The following is a 24,721-nucleotide window of genomic DNA, read 5'->3' as shown; positions in this document are numbered from 1 at the left end:
TTATTCCACGTTAGATGAAAAATTCTTATAGTTCCGCGAGATTTGTTGACGATGCACGCAACCATGTCAGAATTTATACATCCGGCTATGGTCAGATGGTTTCCTCCTTTAATGTCATCCACTGTATATCGTCCATTAAAGTCTCTCGTATAAATCCTAAATCAGCGATGACCGTGTTCGTAAAACGCGCTCGCTGAATTTTATGGCGCGAACGTAAAGCAACAGGCCTCGTGTAAACAGCTTTCACTGAATTCATATTCGATTGTCCTCACAATTGGTTCATAAAACTCGATTGCAATTATCTTTTGACGATTTTCCAGTTCAGCTTACTTATTTTTTCGCGATTGATATCATCTTTGTATACAAATTTATAAAGAAATTGTGGATTGCCATGAAACTAAAAATAAAACATTGAAAATGTGAATAAACGAGAGATTATTAAATCTTTCGAAGAGAATGATGAAAAAAGGGAAGAAATTAAAATATAATAATTAAAATTTATGAATCCAAGATTATTACAAATAATTCTGGATGGAGAAACAAAACTCATTCTTGTTAATATATATCTTTAATTATATATTTCATAATATTTATCATTAAAATCATGATTATAATCAATTCATAAATATTAACTAAATTAACCATCGAGACATTCTCTCTATATATTTAATAAACTATGAATAAGAATTCTTGTAATTCTCAATCGATATCACGATACATTTAATATATCAAGAAAATTTTATGAAAATACTCGATATTTAATAATAATCTTTAAATCGAATATTGAGAACGAATTGAATTGCCGATCATATATTTGCAATTTCGATGAATCAATGAAATGAACATTAATTTATCCGTATCAACGTTAAAATCGTAAATAATAAGTTGTTATATATCGATTTTGATATCATTTGACTAGATGAATAATAATCTAGGATAATAACGTGTCATTGATGATTTCCATTTGATTCAAAATTATTATCAGTAGAATTAATCATTAAGAATTGGCACGATTTTAATTAACACACGTTTTTTTTAATAAAGTGAATCAACATAAACGTTATTCTTACAGGAGAGCGTCAATGATGTCGCCCAGACAATTAATGAGGAGCTCCAATATGACGCAGAAATGGCAGCGAAGAGAAATATCGAATTTCGAGTATCTCATGTTCTTGAATACCATTGCTGGTAAGTAAAAATTCGTTCAAATTTTTTCCCTTTATCAATCTTGATAATTTTTAAATCAAGAAAAATTAGATTTAAGATATAAAATTCGTATCCCATATATGTTCTCATAAATATTATATCTCTTATCATGAAAGGATATTATCATTAATTTCTTTCGATCGAATTTTATAATATCATTCTTCATTTAAAGCACATTCATTTTCAAATTCATTTATCAATATCATCCATAATGCTATATTCTTTATTATAAAATCAAAGTATCTATATAACTTCTTTACATAAAAAGATTTCCATCAATATTCGATACCTTATTTCACGTGCCAAAAATTATCGCCAAAAATATAATATATCCTCTTCCTATTAAACAAAATACTCCATTCGACTACAAAATGCTTCCATATTTTCTCTTCAACACAATAACGATGTTCAAAAGGGGGTTGTACGACGGGTAAAAAATCATATCGGCTTACGATTTGCGGAAGGAAAATGCGATGTCTGCGGATGGTCGTCGCCCGATCCTGTCGCCGCGTTACATAGCGAGCTAGAACGAGACAGACGGTGGTCGAAGACGGGGCAGAGCAAGAGGGGAACATCTATGGCCGCACACGGCCGGATGGAATCTGTCGCGGCGTATTAGGGATGTTCTCAATCAGCTCGGTGTTCCGTTAGCCACCCCATACGTAGTAATCCCCGTCTCGTGGGCCCCGGTAATCCTCTCCCGAGGGACCGTCGTCGTTCTTCGCTCTTCCCCACGCGGAATGAGACTCCGTACCTTTGTTTCTTCGTCGGTTTAATATCGACCGCCCCTTTTGTGCGCTCGAATCGCGGGCTAAATCACGAAACTCGAGATCCCTTACCTTTTTTTCTTCTTTTTTCTTTTTTTTTTTTTTCTACTGGATCACATTGATCAGCCGTTTCGATGGATTTTATAAAACGTTGCAGAGGGCGTGGTGTGGTGTTTGGTGTGGTGTTTCGTTTGGGAAGCGGCAAGGGTGGAGTAGCCTGAGGACATTGTCGCGTTTAGGGGTGGAAAAGATCCGTAATTGGAGGAGTTGGATTTCTGTGCAATTAATTATGATTAAAAGAAGGAAGAGAGAATAGGATTTGAAGAGTTTTTCGAAACATTTCGATTACGGAAGAAAATTCATCGAAGAAAAAAATCTATTTACTAATTTCTTCTTTACAATAAATTTCAAATTCCAGGATATTATTTTATCCTCGTATATGCATGGAAGATGTTCCAAATCAGTATCAATCTCGCCCAAACGAAGAAGACGATCCCTGATATATGAAACTGATATATCCATAATCTCGATCATTATTACACAAATACAGAACTGGCATCCACGATTGCAAAATTGTCCTCTTAATGACAAAGATCATCACCACAGACGCGTAATTATTCGCGTGGATCGACGAGAGACGCCGTTATACGCCGCAGGCGTATATATCCGGGTGTATTTACGAGCGTTATATATTAATTGCGCGAATAAATAGATCGTCGACGGGGTTCAACGATCTTTGGAAGGGACGAGGAGGACGAGGAGGCGGAGGACGCAATTGGGCAAGGCCCGGCGGGGGTACACGTTGCGAAAACGAACCGGTCCTCAGGCTCCCGCATCGCGATTCGCTTGTTTATTTGCTCTCGGTCGCATCGGTTTATTAAAAATTAATGACAGTAGGGCCGATGTAAATATGATAGGCTGCGTGTCCTGATGCGAGCCGGTTCGCGTGGGTGTACGCAACGCCGCCACCGGGTCCATCGGCGTTCTTTCCGATGGGGAGAGTTTCTTTAATTAATTGTTCGCTTCAGAATTTTTTCTTCTCTTTATTTTTTTCTTTTTTTTTTTTAATTCGTTTGTGTAGAGGAGAGTTTAATAAGAGCGTTGGATAATGCGAGGTTAGACGGAGGTGTTGCGGAGATTTTGAGGTAGGAGGGGCTCTGGAAGAAAAAGTATGAAGAATTTTTTAGTTTCTGAGATTTACGAGTGATATAGGCTTGAATTATTTTGATTGATATTTTTGTGTAGTGTGAGCAGAATTTTTGATGATATGTTTAAATTATTTTGATTGATTTTTGTACGCAAAATAAACAAAAAGAAAGTTTTTTTCTTTTATCGAATATATTTTATATTCCTATTCGTACTTTAGAAAATAAACAAGAATGTAAAGTATTTTATTTTTTTTTTCTTGCATCGGTCTGAAAATATATTTATTCCTTGGGTCTCGATCGAACAATAGGCAGTTACGATTGTATCGTTTAAATTTTGCATTGGAAGTAACGGACGTTCACGTTGGTGGAATGCATGTTCGAAGGTTTCAGGTTTCTCGAGGATTGTACCTACTTTCCGTTTATGTTCCGCGGTATTTATACTTGTTTTAATCGCCGATTTGTTGCGGGACGAGAAAACGTTCTTCGAATAACCACAATGTACTGATTCTTATAGTTATAGCAATTGAATTCTTACGAAGATTCTCGTGTTTTGGTAAACGAATAAAAATATTTACAAAAAATTAAATTATTAGATTTGTATCGTTCGTTATTATCTCCATTTAAAGAAAAACACTTTGATTATGTTAAAAAAAAAAAAAAGCATAATTTTTACTTTTAATTTATCTTTAACTATTATATTAACTATTCTACAATATGACAAAATTTAAAAAAAATTAATAAACAATTCTGATCATAAAGGAACCGACTATATGCTGACAATTAAATATCATTCTGAAAAGAAAATTAGAAATATTTAACTCGTTCTACGATTCAACTCTAATCTTGAATACTTCGATAAGAAAATCGTATCCTCCTCCGCAAATCAAATTCAACGAGCGTAACGAGTCGAGCAGTCTTAGGATTGGAAAACATTTCGCAGGACTTCCTGCCAATTTTTCTCCCGGAGATCCGCGTCCCTTTAAATCACGCGTCGAGTGGCGAGTTAAAAACGAGGCTCTCTCGTCGTCGCGGCCACCACCACTTATTATAACGTTGTCCCGTTGGCGGAGGGTTAGGTAAAAAAGCAAGGGTTAAGGGATGGCGGGGAGGACGAGGGGGCGCGTGTCGCGGGCATTCCGGTGTCGGGAAGAGTTCTGAGAGCGCTCACTCACCGCGACGCTACCATTAATAATCACTTTGATGCATAACGGCCTTACTATTATTTACGTCCAACCGACGGTCGTGCAGCGTCACGATTTACGACGCATTGTAGCCGAGGCTTGTGCGCGCCGACTCCGCCGACGAGTCTCTCCCTCTCTCTCTCCTTTCTTCCTTCCTTCCTTCCTTCCTCCCCCCTTCCACTTTTCGCTCGCTCGTCCTTTTGCTCTCGCTCGCGAGTGCACTCTTAGGAATTCTCTTTTCGAATTCTAATTATTCTTGTATGTACCTTAGGATGACAAGAATAACGTTTGAGTCTGAGAGATTAAGATTATTCTTTTCATCGGGCGTGTTTGAGTTGAATTAAAAAAAAGAAAAAAGATGGTTGGTTGTTGGAAGACAGGAAAACTGAAAATGGAGCGATATTCGATTGCAAATTTAAATTCGAAGTTTTTCTTCTATATCTTTGCCATAAGATTTTCTTCTTTAGTAAATAATACTGTGCTAACTCGAAATTTAATATCTATACCAAAATTGAATATATTAAAGTTACTTCAAGTAAAAACTTTATGTAATTAATTAGCAGTTATTCGATGCTCTATAACATATCTCTATACTTCCGAAAACACGCGTATTAACACGAAAAAAGGAGAAGCATGATCAAAACAAGAAAAATTCTGATCGATGAGGAAGATAATGTTCACACCGCGGATGTCGACAGGCAAAGAGCGAGTAGACCAAGTAGCGCGAATTAAACGTTTGTAAACGATCCGACACGAAGAGGGGAGGGAGGGTAGTGGCGGAGCTAGTAGTAGACTTCGCCTGACAAACTTGCTGACGGGTTTTAATTAGCGACAGGGGAGGAGATTAGACGAAGTCAAGCTTGCAGCCGCGCTGCCGTCACTAATGCATCTTGGAACGGGATTCTAAGAGGAGGGGGTGGAAGAGCGAGGCCTCTCCAGAAGTGACAATTTCAGGAACGATTAGCCGTCACGGCCTGAGTTATGCGCTTACTAAACGGAGCACCTCGTACCCCAATGAACGGAACGGAGTCGTCCCATGCATTTCGTAAAAATAGAATTAGAGGGAGTATGTGCATCCATTCTACTCTATCCTCCTCTTTTTATCGTTCGTTATGGCGCGAGGGTGGCGCGAGGGAAGAAGAGTGACCGGGGCAAAAAAAAATTAGGCCGGTGATTATGCGCGTTAAAAGGAAGGGCCCAACGACGCCTTCTTTATTTTTGGCATCGTTTAAACGAGGAATTTCTGTTTTTGCTACGGGGTGGATGGATCTCTGTGATATCTCTGCGGTTACGTCGTAAATGATGTTTAAATCATTTCAGCGGGGATTTATTATTATCGTTTCTTGAATTTTTCGCGTTTGGATTTGTATTATATTAGTTTATAATTAAAGTTTATTGTAGTTTGGTGTTGCAATTGGATAACATATCTTTTCTATTTATCAATTTTTGATAATAAATCTCAGTTAAGGTTCTTTTGTACACTTAGATATGTTAAGCTATCAAACTAAGAACAGAAGTAATTAATTAAGGGGACGATAAGTTAAGTACGAGTTTTACGTTTCAGGACGAACTTATAACGATTTGAACCAGTATCCGGTGTTCCCTTGGGTGTTGACTAATTACGAGACGAAGGAGCTCGATCTCAGTCTGCCTAGCAACTATCGTGATTTATCAAAGGTACAAAATACACGTGTATGAGAATATATAATGCCTGCAATCGTGAATTAAATTTTCTCATAAATTCCTTTTTTTTTTTCAGCCAATTGGTGCGTTGAACCCAAGCAGAAGAGCTTACTTCGAGGAACGCTTTCAAAGTTGGGAGCACGACAGTATACCGCCTTTCCATTATGGCACGCATTATTCTACAGCCGCTTTTGTTTTGAACTGGATGATACGCGTGGTAAGTTGTTATTAATATTTATTTTTAGTTCTACTATTATCATCATTTCTTACCGCTGTTTCTTACACTAACGTCTATTTTAAACGACACTTATGTACACGTGTAAAATTCTCTTGACAAATCTCATAAAGTTACAGCTTTAATTCGATATTTTGTAAATAGATCTCAACTCTACTCGATTGAACAAACATTCAACACAAGATATCTCAACGAGATCATCGATCCTCGAAGTCGTACTCTATTTCAGAAACTTGTCCAGTCCAGAATCGTAAATTTCCAACCACGCCACATCCAGTAGTATCCGCACACTAATTTGGAGGCGTTGGAACGCCCTCTAGCCCGCCTTCCAGTTAAATATACGTATATATCTTCCCTTTCAAAAATTCATTCAAAAATATATCCCTCGCCAATTTATCGTCTTAATTTTTCTCACCAATTACAAAATCAAAAAAGTTAAATAACTTCTTTATTATTACGAGTAGTAAGCGGTATGAAATAAGAAAAATAAATAAATAAATAAATAAAAATATCCATATTTACCATCGTAATTTCGTTTATCGCTATTTCTAGTACATACATACAATCCACTTCATGTCCCCATGATAGTTATTGCACGCGTTAGCTCGCGACATACTCGCACAGCGATCAAATCTCGCGTAAATGACGAAGGTCCGCGCAGGCAACCACGATTTCCAACCATTTACATACAAATCGTCAATAAGCGATTTTACTGTTGTTTCACTGTGGCAAGGCACCCTGCTGTTCCATCCACAAGGATACACAACATCGTAAACAATTTATTGCTTTATAACTGCATCGCTTCTTGTCGGTTTGGGGCCTCGGTTTCCACGAGCGTCGAGATAAAGCGGGCTCGAGGCTGGGACCGCTCATTTCTTCGATCATTGTAAACGTTGGAGGCAAAACTTGTCGAAAATCTCGTTCGTCGACAACAGCTGTAAATCACGACCGTATCTTCGACGCCTACGCGTGAAACTCGCGGTGATCGCAGGGGGGTCCTCTGTTAACATTCATCAGGCTGTCAGTGGAATGGACGACTGACGGATAGGACTTTGAGCGCGAAACCATATAACAATATAACCTCTCATTGACGGTAGTCTATCCGCGCGATGGTTTAAGCATTTCTTGTTTTGCCGTGTGTGGAAAGATATTTAGAATTTTTTTTTTTTAAGGAATTTTCTTTATTTATCTCCAAAAAATTTTGATCCTTGAATCGAACAAAGTTTTTGCTCGTTTCATTTGTTTTTTAACTCGATTAAAATTTAAAAATCCAACTGGAATTTTAAGTGTCAAAAATTATAGGATATATCCAATGGATATTATCGTTTATGATAAAAATATATTATTACTTAAAGGATATTTTTTAATGTTTCAGGAACCGATGACAACGATGTTCCTCGCGCTCCAAGGCGGGAAATTCGATCATCCGAATCGATTGTTCTCCTCGATCGCTCTCTCTTGGAAGAATTGCCAACGCGATACTTCGGATGTCAAGGTTTATTTTTTTCTTACATGTGAATTTTTCCAATAATTTTTTTTGAATGAGAATTTTATTTCAATAAAAATTTGCAATTACTTTTACAGGAGTTGATTCCAGAGTTCTTCTTCCTACCAGAGATGCTGGTGAACAGCAATCGATATCGCTTGGGCAGACAAGAAGATGGCAGCATAGTCGGCGACGTCGAGTTACCCCCGTGGGCGTCGTCCCCGGAAGAATTTATACGAATTAATCGAATGGTACTGGAGACTCATATCTCGTATAAACACGATTTTAATCAAACGATTCGTATTTCTTTTACAATTCTAATTTATATAGGCTCTCGAGTCGGAGTTCGTGTCCTGTCAATTACACCAATGGATCGATTTAATATTTGGCTACAAACAAAAAGGTAAAGATCAAAATATTTACACAATGCGAAATAAATATGCGAATAAATTTTTTCACGCAAATTTTCTTCGTGCTTAGACTACAGATTTGTTAATTACAATTTTAACAAACCGTTAAAGAAATGTAGCTTATAACAAAGATTTATCTTCAAACATTCCCCAAATATCATAATATTTTCCACTCTCTTTTTACATCGTATCCTATAGATTCTTCTAAGCTCAAATTTTTTTTCACAAATGCACAAACATTCTCACTTTAATATTTCAATTACTCTAAAATCCAACGTTACGAACGTTGCTATAAATACAAGTGTAATAACTTCAAACCAAAAGCTGGAATTATATATATATATATATTCGAACGAAGAAAAAGAAGAAGAAAAAAAAAGATGACACGGAACATAATTCAAATCTCTACAAAGCCGCACAAAATCCCAGTGACATTAATCTTGCCGCGTAAAGCTGTGCGGCCGAATCGACACGACATCCGCACAATGGAGCGAACGGTAGGCCAGGCCCGGGTGTTGGGACATGCGTGGTCGAGTCAAATTAGATTTCCACCGATGGTAATTGCCGGTGGCGCCTCTATATCCGGCGCTTCCCCGAACACGGCAAAGAGGCGGTGAGCGGGTGCCGGCGCTCGCCGCGCGTATGGAAGAAATTAGTTTTTAGTTAGCTTCCTCCCGGTCTTGTCCCAACCAATTAGGCACGTGTGCACGCCGCGACAATGCGTGCCACCCCTAATACGCAACACGTTTACGGTTGGTCGCACGAGAGCACCGGGCAACCGGAAATACCGGCCACGAGCAATCGGCAGCGCCTCTCAGAGATCGAGCGTGCGACAATCTTGCATTTGGCGTTTAAAATTAAATTTAACCACGATCGAATCGATTTCGAATTTGATTTTATTTCGCAATTTGAAGAATAAGTTGGATTAAATTGTATCTTGATCGATTTAGTCAATCAATTTTTTTTTTTTTTTTTTTTTTTTTTTTTTGAAGGAATATTTGCTCCTTTATATTCTTTATATTTGTATATAAATTATTAATCAAGCCTCGAGTTGTTTTTTGTAAGTTTTGTCCGGAAATGGAAAATTAATTTGTGTTAATTTTCTTTTAAATTAATTTACTCTCAATTTTTTCCTTTTTAAGGAATGTTTGCTCTTTTATATTTTTTATACTTGTATATAAATCATTGATCAAATCTCGAGTTTAGTTTTTAAGTTTTGTTGAGAAATGGGAGATTATATAAATTAATTCGCGTCAATTTTTCTTTAAATTAATTTACTTTCGATTTCTTTCTTTTTAAGGAACGGAATGTTTGCTTCTTTATATTTTTTATACTTGTACAAAAATTATTAATCAAACGTCGAGTTGTTTTTAAGTTTTGTCCGGAAGTGGGAGATTATAAGGATATAAATTTGCGTTAATTTTTCTTTAAATTAATTTATTTTCGATTTCTTTCTTTTTAAGGAACAGAATGTTTGCTCCTTTATATTTTTTATACTTGTATAAAAATTATTAATCAAACTTTGAATTTAATTTTTAAGTCGAGAAATGGAAGATAATATAAATTAATTTGCGTTAAGAAATATGTTGTTATAATAAAAAATTTTCAGGTCCAGAAGCGGTTCGTGCAACGAATGTATTCTATTACTTAACTTACGAGGGTAGCGTGGATTTGGATACGATAACTGATCCAGTTATGAGGGAAGCCATAGAGAATCAAATAAGAAACTTCGGTCAAACACCCTCGCAACTTTTAATGGAACCACATCCTCCTCGAAGTTCAGCGATGCATTTGGTAAATAATAACGTTCATGTCACGATACATCATGCTTTTCGATAGTCGAATCATGTTTTTTTAGTGTCTCGTAGAGCTGTGTAATACGAAGAGTGTGCAATGTAATCCGTAGGTAATCAAATAGAAAAAAGGAGAGAAGGGAGATGTACATAAGTTGGATTAACAAATTAATAATAAGGATGCGAATATTTAAAAATATTCTGTTAGTTCTAGAACGATAGATACTAATCCATAGAAGGAATAATCGGTTTAGATTTTATAATTTTATATATCACATCATACTAATCTTCATATATAATTCATTGTCTTCGTAATTTTTATTTTTTTGTTAAATAAGCACATATTTTGTTAACATATAACACATATTTTTCATTCGAGATGTTTCATAATCATCTATTAATTTTAATGTTACTTTTATTAGTTCAAACAAATTTAGACACGCTTTGTTTCATTATCAATTCATGTGTCAATTAAACTCATGGCTTTTACTAAAAAACGAATCATCGATCTAGAAATTTAAGAACGTAAGAAAAAAGGAAACAATCTTTTGTCTCAATATCTCTACGATTGTTTAATATTTAGAATTATTAATTATATATTAATTTATCCTTTAATGAACTTTTCGCGTTAAGGAGCTTTTCGTGTTTATGAACATTTGCTTTAAAAAAAAAAAAAAAAGCAAACTTAACAGAATAATTAAATTCCATCCTTCTTTACATTTCTAACCAAGACATCCTCAAATCATCGAACGAGTTACCGTATTATTTACCTACAGAGAAGTACAATGCACGCTTTTCTTTCTGTTCAATCTATTCCGAACGAGAAGATTACCCCAAAGTTTGACAAGACGTTGCCACCCGTTTTGCAGTCGCCGATGATGTTTTCGAGTATCCCAGACGACATCTGCATGACCATCAAGTTCCCATCCAACTCGCCGATTTGTCATATATCGGCAAACACTTATCCTCAACTACCTTTACCATCCGTCGTTACAGTCACTACTGGACAGCAATTCGCTGTCAACAGATGGAATACGAATTACGCGGGTATTTAATATTATCTCAATTTTTTATTCTCGTTCGAAAATAAATCTGAAATCGGTTAACACGAAGATATATATACTTGTAGCATCTGTACAATCGCCGAGTTACGCGGATACTCCACAAGCTCAAGCCGCTAATCAGCCATTGTCTATGGATCCAGTTCTGTGTAAGTAAAAACGAAGAATAAAGTGGGAGGAGTGTTTCTTTTTGTGAGAAATTTATTCGTTTCACGAAGATAGTTATTAATGATTGTTGTAGCTCAAGCAGCGAATAGTTCGAATCCCGCCCTGCGTCGCCACTTGGGCGACAATTTCAGTCAGAAGCTTAAGATACGAAGTAATTGTTTCGTCACCACTGTGGATAGTAGATTCTTGGTTGCTTGCGGTTTCTGGGACAACAGCTTCCGTGTATTCTCTACCGAAACTGGTAATCAGATTTGTGGATACGTAGATTCATAGGGGGAAAGATAAAAATTACGAAGAAATTTAATAACAAGAAGCTTTAACTATTGTTTCTCTTTTTTAGCAAAAATTGTACAAATAGTGTTCGGCCATTACGGAGTTGTTACGTGTTTGTCACGCAGCGAATGCAACATCACGTCTGATTGTTACATAGCATCGGGAAGTGCCGATTGCACCGTTTTGTTGTGGCACTGGAATGCCAGAACGCAGACGATCGTCGGCGAGGGTGAGGCACCAGCGCCGAGAGCAACCCTCACAGGACACGAGCAACCTGTAACTGCAGTTGTTATTTCCGCTGAACTGGGCTTGGTCGTTTCTGGATCTTATTGTAATTAAGATTCTTCGAGTTAATAGTAGAGATATTTTTAAGATTATTAATTTCATCCTTTTCTTTCCAGATGGGCCAGTTCTAGTGCACACGACCTTTGGCGATCTTCTGAGATCGCTGGAAGCACCAAATGGATTTTCTTCGCCAGAAAATATCGCCATGTCGCGGGAAGGTGTTATCGTTGTGAATTACGAGCGTGGACACATAGCGGCATTCACTATAAACGGGAAACGGCTTCGCCACGAGTCTCATAACGATAATCTTCAGGTAAATTCCTATAGCATCCATATATGAAGATATATAAGTATTTTCTTTTCTATAAATTCAAACAAATATTAATTATCATACGTTTTTATTTTTTTTTCAGTGTCTACTTTTAAGCAGAGACGGCGAGTACTTAATGACAGGTGGTGATAAACGAATCGTCGAAGTTTGGAGAACGTTCAATCTTGCTCTCCTCTATGCGTTCCCAGCTTGCGAAAGCAGTGTCCGTTCTCTGGCACTTTCGCATGATCAGAAGTAAGAGTAATTAAATGCTTTATCTTTCATTCATTCAAAAAAAAAAAGGATCATAAATCAAAAAAGTTATTTCAAAAGTTATTTATTCGCATCTTCCTTTCTTCGTTCAACGGTTCAAGAGTTGATAAAAAACAAACTCACTATCGATTCGTCGATCACAATTTGTGCAACACTAACGTTTAACATCTTGTTACAACAGATTTTTGTTGGCTGGCTTGGCAAATGGATCGATCGTGATCTTCCATATCGATTTCAACAGATGGCACCACGAATTCCAGCAACGCTACTGAGACTGCTTCGCGTACGTCTAGCAAAATCGAACGAGGCACGAACGCGGTTCATCTGTCGTTCGTCTTCCTTGCCCAACATCGACAGATTTCTCTCGGTCATGGACGGGTCGTAACGGTAACATCCATTTAAAAGTCAGGTCTCGCAACATCCGATCGCGTGTACAATACCATTCAAACAGATCAACGATTCGATCGTGACGTGTCGAAGAAGAAAGGGAAAAACGCACCGTGCAATATAAACAGCAGAGGATTGGACGAAGCGTTTCGTCGTTAAGTTTCGAATGAGAAGCGATGATGAACTCGGTCCGCTCTCGAGGAGTGTTTACAGATAGGAGCAACGAGCAACGACGCTTTCGTAATCGTTTAATAACAATCGAGTAGTGGGCTCAGAGAACAGTAGTCGCCGTGCAGCAGGTATACTCACTCAGATATATTATAAATATTCAGCGTTTTAGCAATAAACGGAACAGGAAAAAAAAAAAGTAAAAAAATAAAAATAAAAATAAAAATAATTAATAATTCGCTTTCTTCGCGACTCTGTGGGAGAGAATATTCGAGTGCTTCCGTGTGATGGCGCGCGACGCAAGCTCACGAAGTTTCGGGGGAACTGGCCAAGCTCGGGGCCGCTCGACTTATTGAGCGCGATTCTCGATTCCGACGAAGCTCTCGAGCTTTCTAGCCATGCGAAAAAACCGAGAGAGAGAGAAAGAAGAAAGAATTCTAAAAAGAAAAAAAGAGAAGAAAAAAATTCACAAGAACTAATTGAAAAAATGAAGTGTAATCATTCGCCATTCTCAAATCTCTCTCTCTCTGTCTCTCTCTCGAACCGCTAGTCAATTACGAACACAATTCGAATCTATCTATCTGTATCGCTTGAGAGAATACTCGAAGGCCGATTCTCTCGACTCGCCCCTTCGTTTCGAGGAACGAGCGAATTCTTTTAATCGTGATCAGAATATCCTCGAAAGCGATCAAATCGGGCTCGCGACCAAGAAAATCGCGAATAATCTCTCTGCGTGGTATGCCATGTTTAAATTTCCTCCACTCAGGAAATTCTTGCGTGTGGTTTGTATGGGGCCCGGTGACTCGTGTCTAGCAACGTCCCGTGTGTAAATACGAAATTATCTCTACGACGTATAAATATACATATACAGAAACAAAAAATATACATACATATTATATATATATATACATTTATATATATATATATATAATATCTATACATGCACGCATAATTCCGTGCTAGGGTGTCGAGCGAATGAGCGATAGATGAGAGAGAGAAAGAGAGAGAGAGAGAAAGAGAGAAAGAGAGAGAGAGAAAGAGAGAGAGAAAGAGAGAGAGAGAAAGAGAGGGAGAGAAAGAGAGAATTTCCGCGCTAATAATTGCTGCTCGTGATAAATGAGACACTTTTTGGCTAAGCACACTTTAATAAATTTCGGTTTTACTGAGATGTAAGAACGTAAACGACACACACGTACACACTCTGATCACACAGATATCACACGTATATACACACAAAGTATTAATATTTACATATACTTAAACAAGAAGTACACGTTTGCACAAAGAAAAAAAAAAAAAGGCATTATTGTCGCAAAGGGAGGGGGTGGGCGATCGACGCTTTTTTTTTTTCTTTTCGCCGCGTGTACGCTGAATCATATCCTGAAGGAAACGTCACACGTCACACTAATATATATATATATATATATACATATTATCAATCACCAATATGATCATATACATACACTCAATCATCATCCCGCAACACTTCCTATAATCCCGATAATCACGTCCTTCGAAAGAGATCCTAATTTTTTATCAAAGCCGTCCAGCTTAACTTTTTGCGAGGATATTTCTTGGTATTTTCGCACGCGATGTATAATTAATCAGCAGAGAACGAAAGAATTGTTAAATAGGCTTTAAAAAAGAAAAAAAAGGAAAAAAAAAAAAAAAAAGAAAACGAGCGAGTCTGAATCACGTGGATTTACCCAGAATCCGTTGGGATCGATTGTCGTGTGTGAGCGTGGTGGTCGCCCGTATGATGATTCGAATGAAGGGGGTAGAGGAAAAAAATCATGAGGATTGACGAACGAGAAATGGGAAGAAGGAGTCGTGTCGATGCAAGTCGAAGATCGAAGTCAAATCGAAACAAATGGTCGAGACAAAAGAAGAAGAAAGGGGAAGAAAGAAATGTGGGAAGGATGTTGTTCGAGAAATAATCCATGAGACTCTCGTCTACTCGTCGTTTCGCTGTATCACGAATGCTAATCATTCTTTGTTTTTTCTTTTTTTTTTTTGAAACAACCGGTATAATTCGTTATATATCGGGTGAATTCGAAATTTATACACCGGGATTAAAGAGGAACGCGCGTATGCACAGCTTTCAATTGCGATATTGCGATATTGTTATTCGATCATACGTCAACATTGTATGGCAGAGTATCGCTTCAAGTGAAGCGAATCGACGAAGCGAGTCGTCCTTTTCACGCGCACGCTTGTTAGATCCGTAGATCTCGATATGTTTCCCTTTGGTAAAAAATTCGTTCGGCGATTTCTCGATCAAAAGATTGGCCTTCGTGAGCGTGAGCGTTGAACGGCAAGGGAGACGAGAAGGAAATAGGAGAGGGGGGAGTGTGTAAATGGGGGCGAGCTGTGTAAATGAGAATAATTCGGAGCGAGAGTTTTTGCGGTTACGTCGGTAATCCAGCCACGTGACATATCTCGCGAGTTCGATACTTAATTTTTACGCAATTTCTGCCATTTCGTCCGGGAACGTACTTAACAATCAACAATAATCAAAAAAAGAAACGGATTAATAGAGGAAGTTTTCTGCGTTGCGCGAATAAAACGCGATAAAACACGTCTCAGGATGCTTCTAGTCAAGAATCGTGGCGAATAAAACGTGGCTGATTATCGACGAAATCTCGAATTCCTTAGATGTCGTTGATTAACACTTGAAATGAAAAAAGAAAAAAAAGGAAAAAGAAAAAAAAAAGAAATCATGTTACATGATACTCTCTACGTGGTAGGTGTAAAGTATAAGTGCATGATGCCGTCGTTCTAGCGATCAATCACTCTTGAGCTTGCGAAACAAACAAACAAACAAACAAAGAAAGGAGGAGAGGGAAAAAAATGTGTCGTGATGTATAACGTTGTAATAAGGGATTTATTATAAACGTTTTTTAGTGTCGGTTCTTGTATCGTGCACGCCACGTGGCTCGCCACCGTGGTCTCGTTAATCGTACAATTTATACACGCATAGGACAATGTTACGTGTGCAACAACGTGTTAAAAACATTGGTATTATATCGCTACTTATATCGTTATGAGCGTGCTTATTGCATGGTTGTTCGTGTCGTTTCGTTCGTATGTCAAAGGGGGAGAAAAGAAATCTGCCAGCGAGGCGAACAGAAATGGGGGATAAATGGAGGAAGAAAAGGGATGAAAGACCGAGAGAGAAAGAGAGAGAGAGAGAGAGAGAAACGAGAAGAATGGATGTGCATGCGTTTGCTACACATGTGTATGTATGAGTGCGTGTATGAGGAAGAGGATTGTGCCTGGTGCTTTGGATAACGTTAATTTTTCGCGCACGCGTGGAGATAGCTTGTCACACGTGCAACCTGTTCACACATTGTGTACTTAATGTACAGTCCGAGTATTATCGACACCTTATTTTCACTACGATGGAGTTAGGAAAAGGAAAAGGGATAGATGAAAAGATTAATAGAAAAAAAAAAAGAAAAAAAAAAAAAAGAGAAAACAAAAAGTGAGAAGCGCGGCATATTTACGTGTGACATTTCGACTGTATTCTGCTTTTATCGATATATACGATGTTCTTTTTTCAAATTTTTGAGTCTTTTTAAAGAACGCGAGAAGAAGCGGGAGATTCGAACGAATGTATTGAATCTTTCGATGATTCGCGATTCAAATGTGTAAAATTAACGTCTCTAAATACGCATAAGAATGAACATCAAAGCAGAAGAGCAATCTTGGTTGAAATGTACCACGATGAACGAAAAAGGAAAGACAAAATAGAGAGAAAAGGAGGGCGAGAAAAAGAGAAAAAAAAAAGAAAAAAAAAGAGAACAAAAAGATTTTAAAAAGAGGAGATTTTTTATATTTGTTTATAGGTTCGTGAGAATGCTGCACTTTTCGAGCAAGTTGTTAGTAAATTCCCTCCATATTACTATATATATATAATATATATAAAATATATATATATAAAGGAAGTTAACAAACAAAACAAAAAAAAAAAATCAATTTTCTGTCCGTACTCGGTACACGTAAGAGTAACGCTACTATTTTAAATAACGCTAAGTACAACGCTACAACAAAGGTTTGCCTATATAATTATTATTACAACTACATTTTATTCTCATTATTAATTCATATGATTATTATTATTAATTATCATTACTATGATTACGAGGTATATACATATAATTGATTAGTGCTCTCGACATCGCACGCGTAAGTGGGTGCATTTTGGCACGTGTACTTATTAATGAATAATGTAATAAACTAATCGCTCAACATGCGAAACGACACGTTAGTGAAGAAGAACACGATGAAGAAGAAAGAACAAAAAGAAAATAAGAAAATGAAAAAAAAAAATAAATAAAGAAACAGAGATTTGTACAATTGCAAAACGAGATTAGGATTCGTCCGATGATATTCGTGTCTAGCCAAAAAAATAAAAAAAAAAAAAAAAAAAAAAAAGAAGAGAAGAAAAAGAAAACACGATGTTCTTCATCCGTGAATCATAAGAAAGCGCGAGGTAATTGCGAACCGTATGCACTGTGTTAAAAAAGAAAAAAGGAAAAACAAGCACACACAAAATAGATTAAAAAAAAAAAAAAAAAAGAAAGAAAGAGGAGGAAAAAAAAAATAAAAGAAACGAAATAGATAGGCAAAAAACGTAAAAGGGGATTAAACGATTCGTGTAGATGTGGAACTGCCCTTGCATACAGATTTCAAATCAAACGTTTTACGTTTTTTAAGCGTAATCATGGGCGGATGAGAGAGGAAAGCGCATAAATGTCGCGGTATAACACACTTACTCGGACGCTTAGTCGTTAGAATCGTAACCTGTTCAGTATTTAACTGAAGAAGAAAATCGCGACGATGACGTACGATCGATTCGAGATCGATGATTCCGTGGATGAGAGATCGTGACGAGAATCGATCGATTGTAAATTCGAAATCTTATCGTGAATATCGTTCGCGTTTAAAAAAAAAAAACAAAAATTTCCTCATCGTCGCGAGCTTCTTCTTACACGCGAGATAATTTTCCAATCAATCGATAAAAGTCAATATATGCGAGATTGTAGAGAGCGAAAGAGAGGGAGAGAGCGAAAGAGAGAGAGAGAGAGAGAGAGACAGAGAGACAGAGAGATAGAAAGAAAGAAAGAAAGAGAGAAAGAGAGAGAGAGAGAAAGAAAGAAGAAATAATAATAAAACAGAGATAAAGAAAAAACGACGATGAAGAAGAAACACATACACACAGAGAATAATAAGAACTAATGTAGAGAAAACTCATGTAGAGCTGCGATTGTTTAAACGAAATCATCGAGTTTCATCTGCGTCAAAATAGCGTTTTATAATCGTGAATCCGTTTCTTATGGTAAGCGATACGATTTAAATAATTGTACAGCATTTGTAATGCTACACGAGCCATCCGCTCTGGATTAAGCTTAAGCCCATCCGGTTTCACACATACAAACACACGCACACACACACACACACACACACACACACACACACACACACACACACACACACACATACAAAAACACAAAACAGATCAATTTAATCGCTGCAGTTACATTTCTTCAAAGACTGAACATCGTTCCGCGGCATATTGTTTTCTATGTATACATAATGTATATCTCACCACCATGTTACGCCATGTCATTGTTGATCGTAATTTCAAGCTACTATTTAGAAACCGCGTATTCGAATCACTGAAACAATGAGAATTTTCGATTTTAGCGCATTGAAATGGGAAGAAAAATTATTAGGGGGAGGAGAAAAAGTGGATTAGAAAAAGAAAATGTAATTGGGAAACGAGAGAAGAAATATGTAATATGGCCTAACTTTTTCACAATTAACGACGCGATTTAGATGATACGTAGAACGCCTGAGAATGAAGCGAAGAAAAAAAGAAAAAAGAAAAAAAAAAAAAGAGAAAAAGAAAAAGGAAAAGCAAAAAGCAAAAAGGAAAAGAAACAAGCATGGATCGATGTTCGATCGACGAACAAATGACTGCAAAGTTAATTAACGTTTTAAATGAAACCTCGATGCTTGTCTAAATATAATTTCCGATCGAAAGCCAAAATTATAACTGCGACACCGCACGTCGATCAGTCTCGTCGGAGACACGGACGACGCAGGTTAAATTCCCGGCACTTTTAACAAAGTACTATTAAGTAGAGGTACTTAAGTCGTTGCTACATACCAATATAAGCTCTATTGCTTATTTTATACTTAGTATTATCGTAACGTTTCGATTTAGAGGTAACATAATGGGAAAGTTGTATCTTAGCATAAGGTAGACTAATCTGTAAAGATAAGTAGTCAAATAAATGAAAAGTACATTTGATGTTGCAGTTCCGTTTTTCATTTAACTCGTTATTTTTTCAATTACCAATATAATCAACATTTGATTTCTAAATGATCTTGATCTTTTCTACTTCCATCTTTAAATCCCAAATAATGATCTTTAAATAAATTTTAAATTTTAAATTTTTAATCTTCTTTTCTATCTTCTTTACATGTTATTTCAAAATATAATGTATATTATAAGTAATAAAGTGCTCACAAATTTTATAAATGTTTCATAAGTTTTATAAAAGGAAAGGAATTGGAAATAAATCTCTAATTGGGGATTTCTAGAGTTAAACAACAGATGTTCTATGTGGTACCGATTTATTTTTATTTCATTCACAATCGCAAGAGGCACTTGCGTGCCCGAATATACAGTATAGATTATACACATTCGTTAGAAAATACGTGCTTCTAGCGGTACCGGATTACTTAAGTTTACTCGCCTGCATATTCGATTATATATACGATTATTTTATATCACTTTCATGAACAGAGTAGACTTTAAACAGAGGTCTCGTTTCTCTTTGGTTGCTCTTCTTTCGCTCAAAAAAAAAAAAAAAAAAAAAATTTCTAATAATTTGTGATCAACGCTCGTCCATTCGTACGTGTTTCGTCGTGTGATATGCATGCGCGCTCCATAAATATCGTTCATCCACGATCGATATTTGTGGGAATATTACTTCGAAGATAATTCACTGGCCTGACAAATGGCCAATGGAACGATGCGAACTGAACGATGCGATTTTACAAAAAAAGTAACCCGCTAACTTCGAACATCGACGCACATTAATAATACAATGGGAATGAATAGAAAAATGTCAAATTGAAGAGAACTGACGATAACATCGAAATGTAGCTAATTCTTGTATCCAAAGTGGTGGAAAGATATTCCCTGCTTAAAATTAACGCTTAATCCAATTTCCTTCTCGTTTAATCCTCGTCGACAGAGAAATCAGGATATAATTGCTATTATTTTTTTACTATATATTTTTTTACTCTCCTATTACGTTCTCGAAAGCTTATTCTAATTGTATAATTTTTTTAAATTTAGTAGAAAATTTACTCGTGTGAATCCAAATGTAATAGGAGAATTAAAAAAATCGGATGGAAAAATCGAACGTAAAATTTGGAATTAGAGAATATCAATAAAAATGTTGAACAGTATAATCAATATATATGTGAAACATCTTATTGGCGAAGAAAATTATTACAAAGTTATTGAAAGAAATTCTGGCTAATAGCATTGATTGAATAGAGTAATTTCTAATAACTTCTTTTCTTTGTTTATTTTATTTTATTTTATTCCTTTTTCTAATAATATATAAATTTAGAGACATTCTTTCTCAATAGCTTGCTAGACAAATCAAGCGCATCAGCATCGATTTGTTCTGTCATCTGACTCTTGCATGCATAGAAAAACATTTTTTCCCTCAGTCTCAGCTCATTCTAATATTCTACTGCAAGCATCACTTCTAAAATGATGCGACCATCACGATAATTATGTATAATTATGCGAAATTGAGTTCAGTCTGTGATACAATGCTCGTGGATCGTACGAAAAACAGAACGTATAATTTGTTTTGTATTTATTTATTTTGTTTACATGACCAATAATGGGCGTCGCTGGAATTTCGAAGGATTTCGATCTCTCGAAAGAATCAATGATTCCAATGACCAAATTGACCGGGATACGTGTATTGGTACGAGGATTATACAAATATACGTATATGAATATTTATACATTTCAAAGAATTAACTACTAAAAAGCGTTTTGACGTTTTGCACTACTTTGTCTACGATACTATGCTATTTGAGGCTTGACACATTTCATTTATCCTACTACGCGCTTATAATTTGCTATAGTTTGTTTTTCAGATAATTCGAAGGATACTTTTCTTTTATGGTCATCACGTATAATAATCTATGCTTCGATATTTATATAAGTTTATATTTTATTATTCATTCCAGCTACATGAAACACAGAGTGTCTTTAGAAACGAAATATATCGCTCGATTTTTGATAATCGATCTTTAGAGACCAGATATTCACAAAATGATAATTTTTCCAAAAATTTTGTCAAAATAATATTCTACATTAACTAACAATTCATATCAGAATTAATGAGTCGAAGATATGTAATAGATATTCGAATCTGGTATCTGAGGACAATCATGCAACAATTCCATTTTACATAGATTGTTCTCCTTCATCCATCTATTTTCCAAAGACGCCCATGTGTATCCAGAATTGCAGCCTTAGTCAGTTTTTCATGATTGATCGTTAATCGATATGAAATACGAGCCATCGCGATTGATCTTATCATTAGACGCGAAACAATTATTGGTGCCATTTTACGCGTTCTCGAATTTTACAATTATATACGTGAGTATATACTTTTTTTTTTTATTTCTTTTTTGTTTTTTTTATATTTTTTTATTTTTTTTTGATATACATTTTGTAATTTATTAATCGAACATAATTGTGCGATATTATACACGCTCCGCATCGTTCGCATCGATTCATTCTTCTCTACGACGCAGCCCTTCGCACGTGCATACAATTTTTATTCGATACACACACGAACTCCTACTACACAATGTAATAATCGATACATCTTGGATAAATGTTCGTTTCACCATTCGAAATTTCTTTTAATTCTATCGTTTTATAATTTTTCTTCAAGCCGTTATTGAAATAATTGTAAATTAATCAATGTAACTCGTTACTTCGAGTTATTATTAAATTTTATTTTATAATGCCTTTCTCAATAAAGTAAAAATTTTCCCTACTCCAACTAACTTACAAATTTCACGAATTTCAGCAAGTAATCGATTTTTACTTTCTAGAAAGTAAAAATAAAGTAAAAATAATTGTAAATTAATCAATGTAACTCGTTACTTCGAGTTATTATTAAATTTTATTTTATAATGCCTTTCTCAATAAAGTAAAAATTTTCCCTACTCCAACTAACTTACAAATTTCACGAATTTCAGCAAGTAATCGATTCTTACTTTCTAGAAAGTTATCTTCTATCTTCTTTCAGAAATCCTTTCTTCCTTTTCGCGGGAAAGGGATAGATGATGAGGTAGACAAACGCTATAATAGAAATTACCTCCAACGTTCGTACCTTTTTCATACGACATAAATAGATAAGTAGATGCATTCTCTCGCATCGTGTCTCAATTTCTCGTGAATGCACGTACTTCGGGTGCGTTATCACAAGCGGTGTCCACATATCGACGAGCTTTTACGTCGAAACACTTATCGCGTTGAATAAGAACATTTGCGCGAACAATTGGCGTAAGAGCGTGAATTAGTAAACGTTGTCTTCCTCTACATCTAATCACTTACTTTTTTTTTACTTTTTTCATGTTTTTTCTTTTTTTTTCTTTCTTTCTTTCATTCTTTCATTTTCGATATATTTTTTTCTCTCTCTCTTTTTTCCTCCCTTTTCTTTGTTTTTTTTTATTTTTTCGCTTGCTTCCTGTTGTGCTCGCGTTGCACGATTCAACACGGAACAACGATTTTCATGTTGGATGTTTTCACGGATACGTTTACGTTTAGAAATATATTGCTCTATTCGAAGTCTACGTCGAGGAGAATATCTATCCGATTAAATGGTTATTGTCCTTGGAACGTTTCCCTTCGCGAATTTCATGCATAAATTGATCGACAGAAACAATTAAGTTCGGAAGCACGAAAGAGGTGTTTGATTAACACGATTGGATCTAACCGCGGTCGTGGCCACCATTGAAAGCGATTATTGTTATACGTACTATATTTATTTATTTCACGTATCGAAAGCTAATAGCTGCGCTATAATAACATTACACATGTACATGGGTAATAGGCAACCGCATATGTTTCACGTCGCGTTAAATTAAGTTTATGCGATGTTGATACCAGTGGTTGCGGAACTTGGCGACTTTATAAATATTCGTAATGCACGTTTTCGTGGCCAAATAAACGACCCGATTATATTATTCGTTTATTTATATAGCAGATTATTCCAATAAATTATATCACTTTGATCAGCTCAAATTATTTGTTCCTTGTTATTTCAAGAAAACTATTTAACTAGTTTTATCAAAGAATTAAACGTTAATTTTATTAAAATAAAAGTAGAAAAATTGAATCATATGCTCGAAATATAGAATTTAAATTCACGATGAATTTAATTATATCGAAGGATATATTAAAAGAGTAGTGTAAAAATAAATTTGAAAATAGACGATTAAAATAGAGCGATTACGAGAGATTGGGAAACAATTTCGTCCAGAAATCACGTGCATTCTATAGATATTCGTATTAGATCGCCCGATGATCCTTTTGTCCGCGCCTCGCTGATTTATTTCGAAACGAAGATTTTTCCTTCGGTTTTCGGCTCACTGTTCCGCCAGACAATTATTTTCCAATATATGTACGTAGAAATTTGAACGCGTCTAACACGGATCCCTGCATCGTGTTGGTATTGTTCGAGCGGAAACAAGGGATGCGAGGGATATTCAATTCCCGGGATCGGAAAGCATCGAGCAGCGTTCCGCCATTTTGATTTGTAAAAATTCGAGACTTCGTTCACAACCATCTATTGGGTAATAATGTAACTCTTTATTCTTGTTGATAAAATATATATGTATGTATGTATGTTCGTATGATATAATAATTGATAAACTATATTTCGTATTTGTGTGTACGTTTGAATGCACAGGGCCAGCCTGGATTCGTTCTCAAAAAATAATTCTATTCTATCTTTTTTTATTTTCTATCTTTTTCATTATCTCTAACTCTTATTTTTATTCTCTCTTTCTTTCTCTCTCTTTCTCTCTCTCTCTCTCTACTTTTTTTATTTTTTTTTCTTTTTTTGTTTTTTTTGTTTTTATTTATCTATACGCGTATATTTTATTTGTTATTCTCTCTCTCTCTCTCTCTCTTTGTCTTTTTCAAAGATAAAGTTTTGAGCAACCTCCCCTTTCATCCCCTCTCTTCAATCGTATTAAGCTTTTAGAAACATTCTACGACGATCTATTCGCTCGTTTACTATTTCACGCTCTCGCCACGTATATACTCCAAAAAGCACAGAGTGTGTTTTTCTTCTTTAATTTTTTTTTTTGTTTGTTTTCATTCTCCTTTTTTTTTTTTTAATATTTTTAGATTTTTAGATTTTTGTGTGTTTCTTCCGAACTTTCTTCCTTTTTTTTCTTTTTTTTTTTTTTTTTTTTTTTTGATGAGATAGAAATTGTACTTAAGTCAGTCAAGCGGTGTGCATTAAATGACGACAGAAGGAAACAACGCCCAAGCCGACATCCGGCAAGAACTGCGACTTCTCGCGATACTTATCCCAACCATGCTGTTTTCATCTGCAAAAAGTTTTTCGTTCCATATCGACGTTTCCTTCAATTCCATAAATATTCATTTCTCGAAGTAAAATGACAGAAGAAATACAAAAAAAAAAACATATCTCCTTTCCTATCTCTTCAAACAAATATCTTCAAAAATAAAAATGAAGCAAAAATCTTTGATCAAATATTCCAGGATCTCTGTCAAAATTCTACTTTCATATTC

At 35.8% G+C, this 24,721-nt stretch overlaps 2 protein-coding genes across 13 annotated transcripts in view; one reads left to right on the top strand and one right to left on the bottom strand.

Annotated features, from left to right (window-relative positions):
* Positions 1-17,271, top strand: part of LOC122718845 (neurobeachin) — a 238,893-nt gene extending 221,622 nt beyond the window's left edge. For 9 of the 12 annotated variants that reach the window (XM_043944216.1, XM_043944215.1, XM_043944210.1 and 6 more), the window contains 14 exons: positions 1,073-1,188; positions 5,867-5,979; positions 6,062-6,202; positions 7,596-7,715; positions 7,805-7,957; positions 8,037-8,109; positions 9,726-9,910; positions 10,737-10,956; positions 11,039-11,119; positions 11,212-11,379; positions 11,479-11,742; positions 11,813-12,009; positions 12,110-12,261; positions 12,461-17,271. In XM_043944216.1, the coding sequence (XP_043800151.1) occupies positions 1,073-1,188; positions 5,867-5,979; positions 6,062-6,202; positions 7,596-7,715; positions 7,805-7,957; positions 8,037-8,109; positions 9,726-9,910; positions 10,737-10,956; positions 11,039-11,119; positions 11,212-11,379; positions 11,479-11,742; positions 11,813-12,009; positions 12,110-12,261; positions 12,461-12,551 (2,074 nt within the window). In that variant the 3' untranslated portion in view covers positions 12,552-17,271. The remainder of the gene's footprint in view (positions 1-1,072; positions 1,189-5,866; positions 5,980-6,061; positions 6,203-7,595; positions 7,716-7,804; positions 7,958-8,036; positions 8,110-9,725; positions 9,911-10,736; positions 10,957-11,038; positions 11,120-11,211; positions 11,380-11,478; positions 11,743-11,812; positions 12,010-12,109; positions 12,262-12,460) is intronic. The other 3 variants (XM_043944221.1, XM_043944214.1, XM_043944213.1) reach the window with 1 other exon arrangement.
* A 2,074-nt stretch (positions 17,272-19,345) lies between these two features.
* The window catches only part of LOC122718656 (synaptotagmin-10-like), a 56,368-nt gene continuing 50,992 nt past the window's right edge, over positions 19,346-24,721 (bottom strand). The window contains exon 10 of the mRNA XM_043943879.1: positions 19,346-24,516. Within this exon, the coding sequence (XP_043799814.1) occupies positions 24,513-24,516 (4 nt within the window). The 3' untranslated portion in view covers positions 19,346-24,512. The remainder of the gene's footprint in view (positions 24,517-24,721) is intronic.

The sequence above is a fragment of the Apis laboriosa genome, unplaced genomic scaffold (genome assembly GCF_014066325.1).
Source record: "Apis laboriosa isolate Shangri-la unplaced genomic scaffold, ASM1406632v1 scaffold68_cov148, whole genome shotgun sequence".
NCBI classification, from domain to species: Eukaryota; Metazoa; Arthropoda; class Insecta; order Hymenoptera; family Apidae; genus Apis; species Apis laboriosa.
Note: the sequence above shows the minus strand (reverse complement) of the source record. Positions and strands in the feature narration are given on the sequence as shown.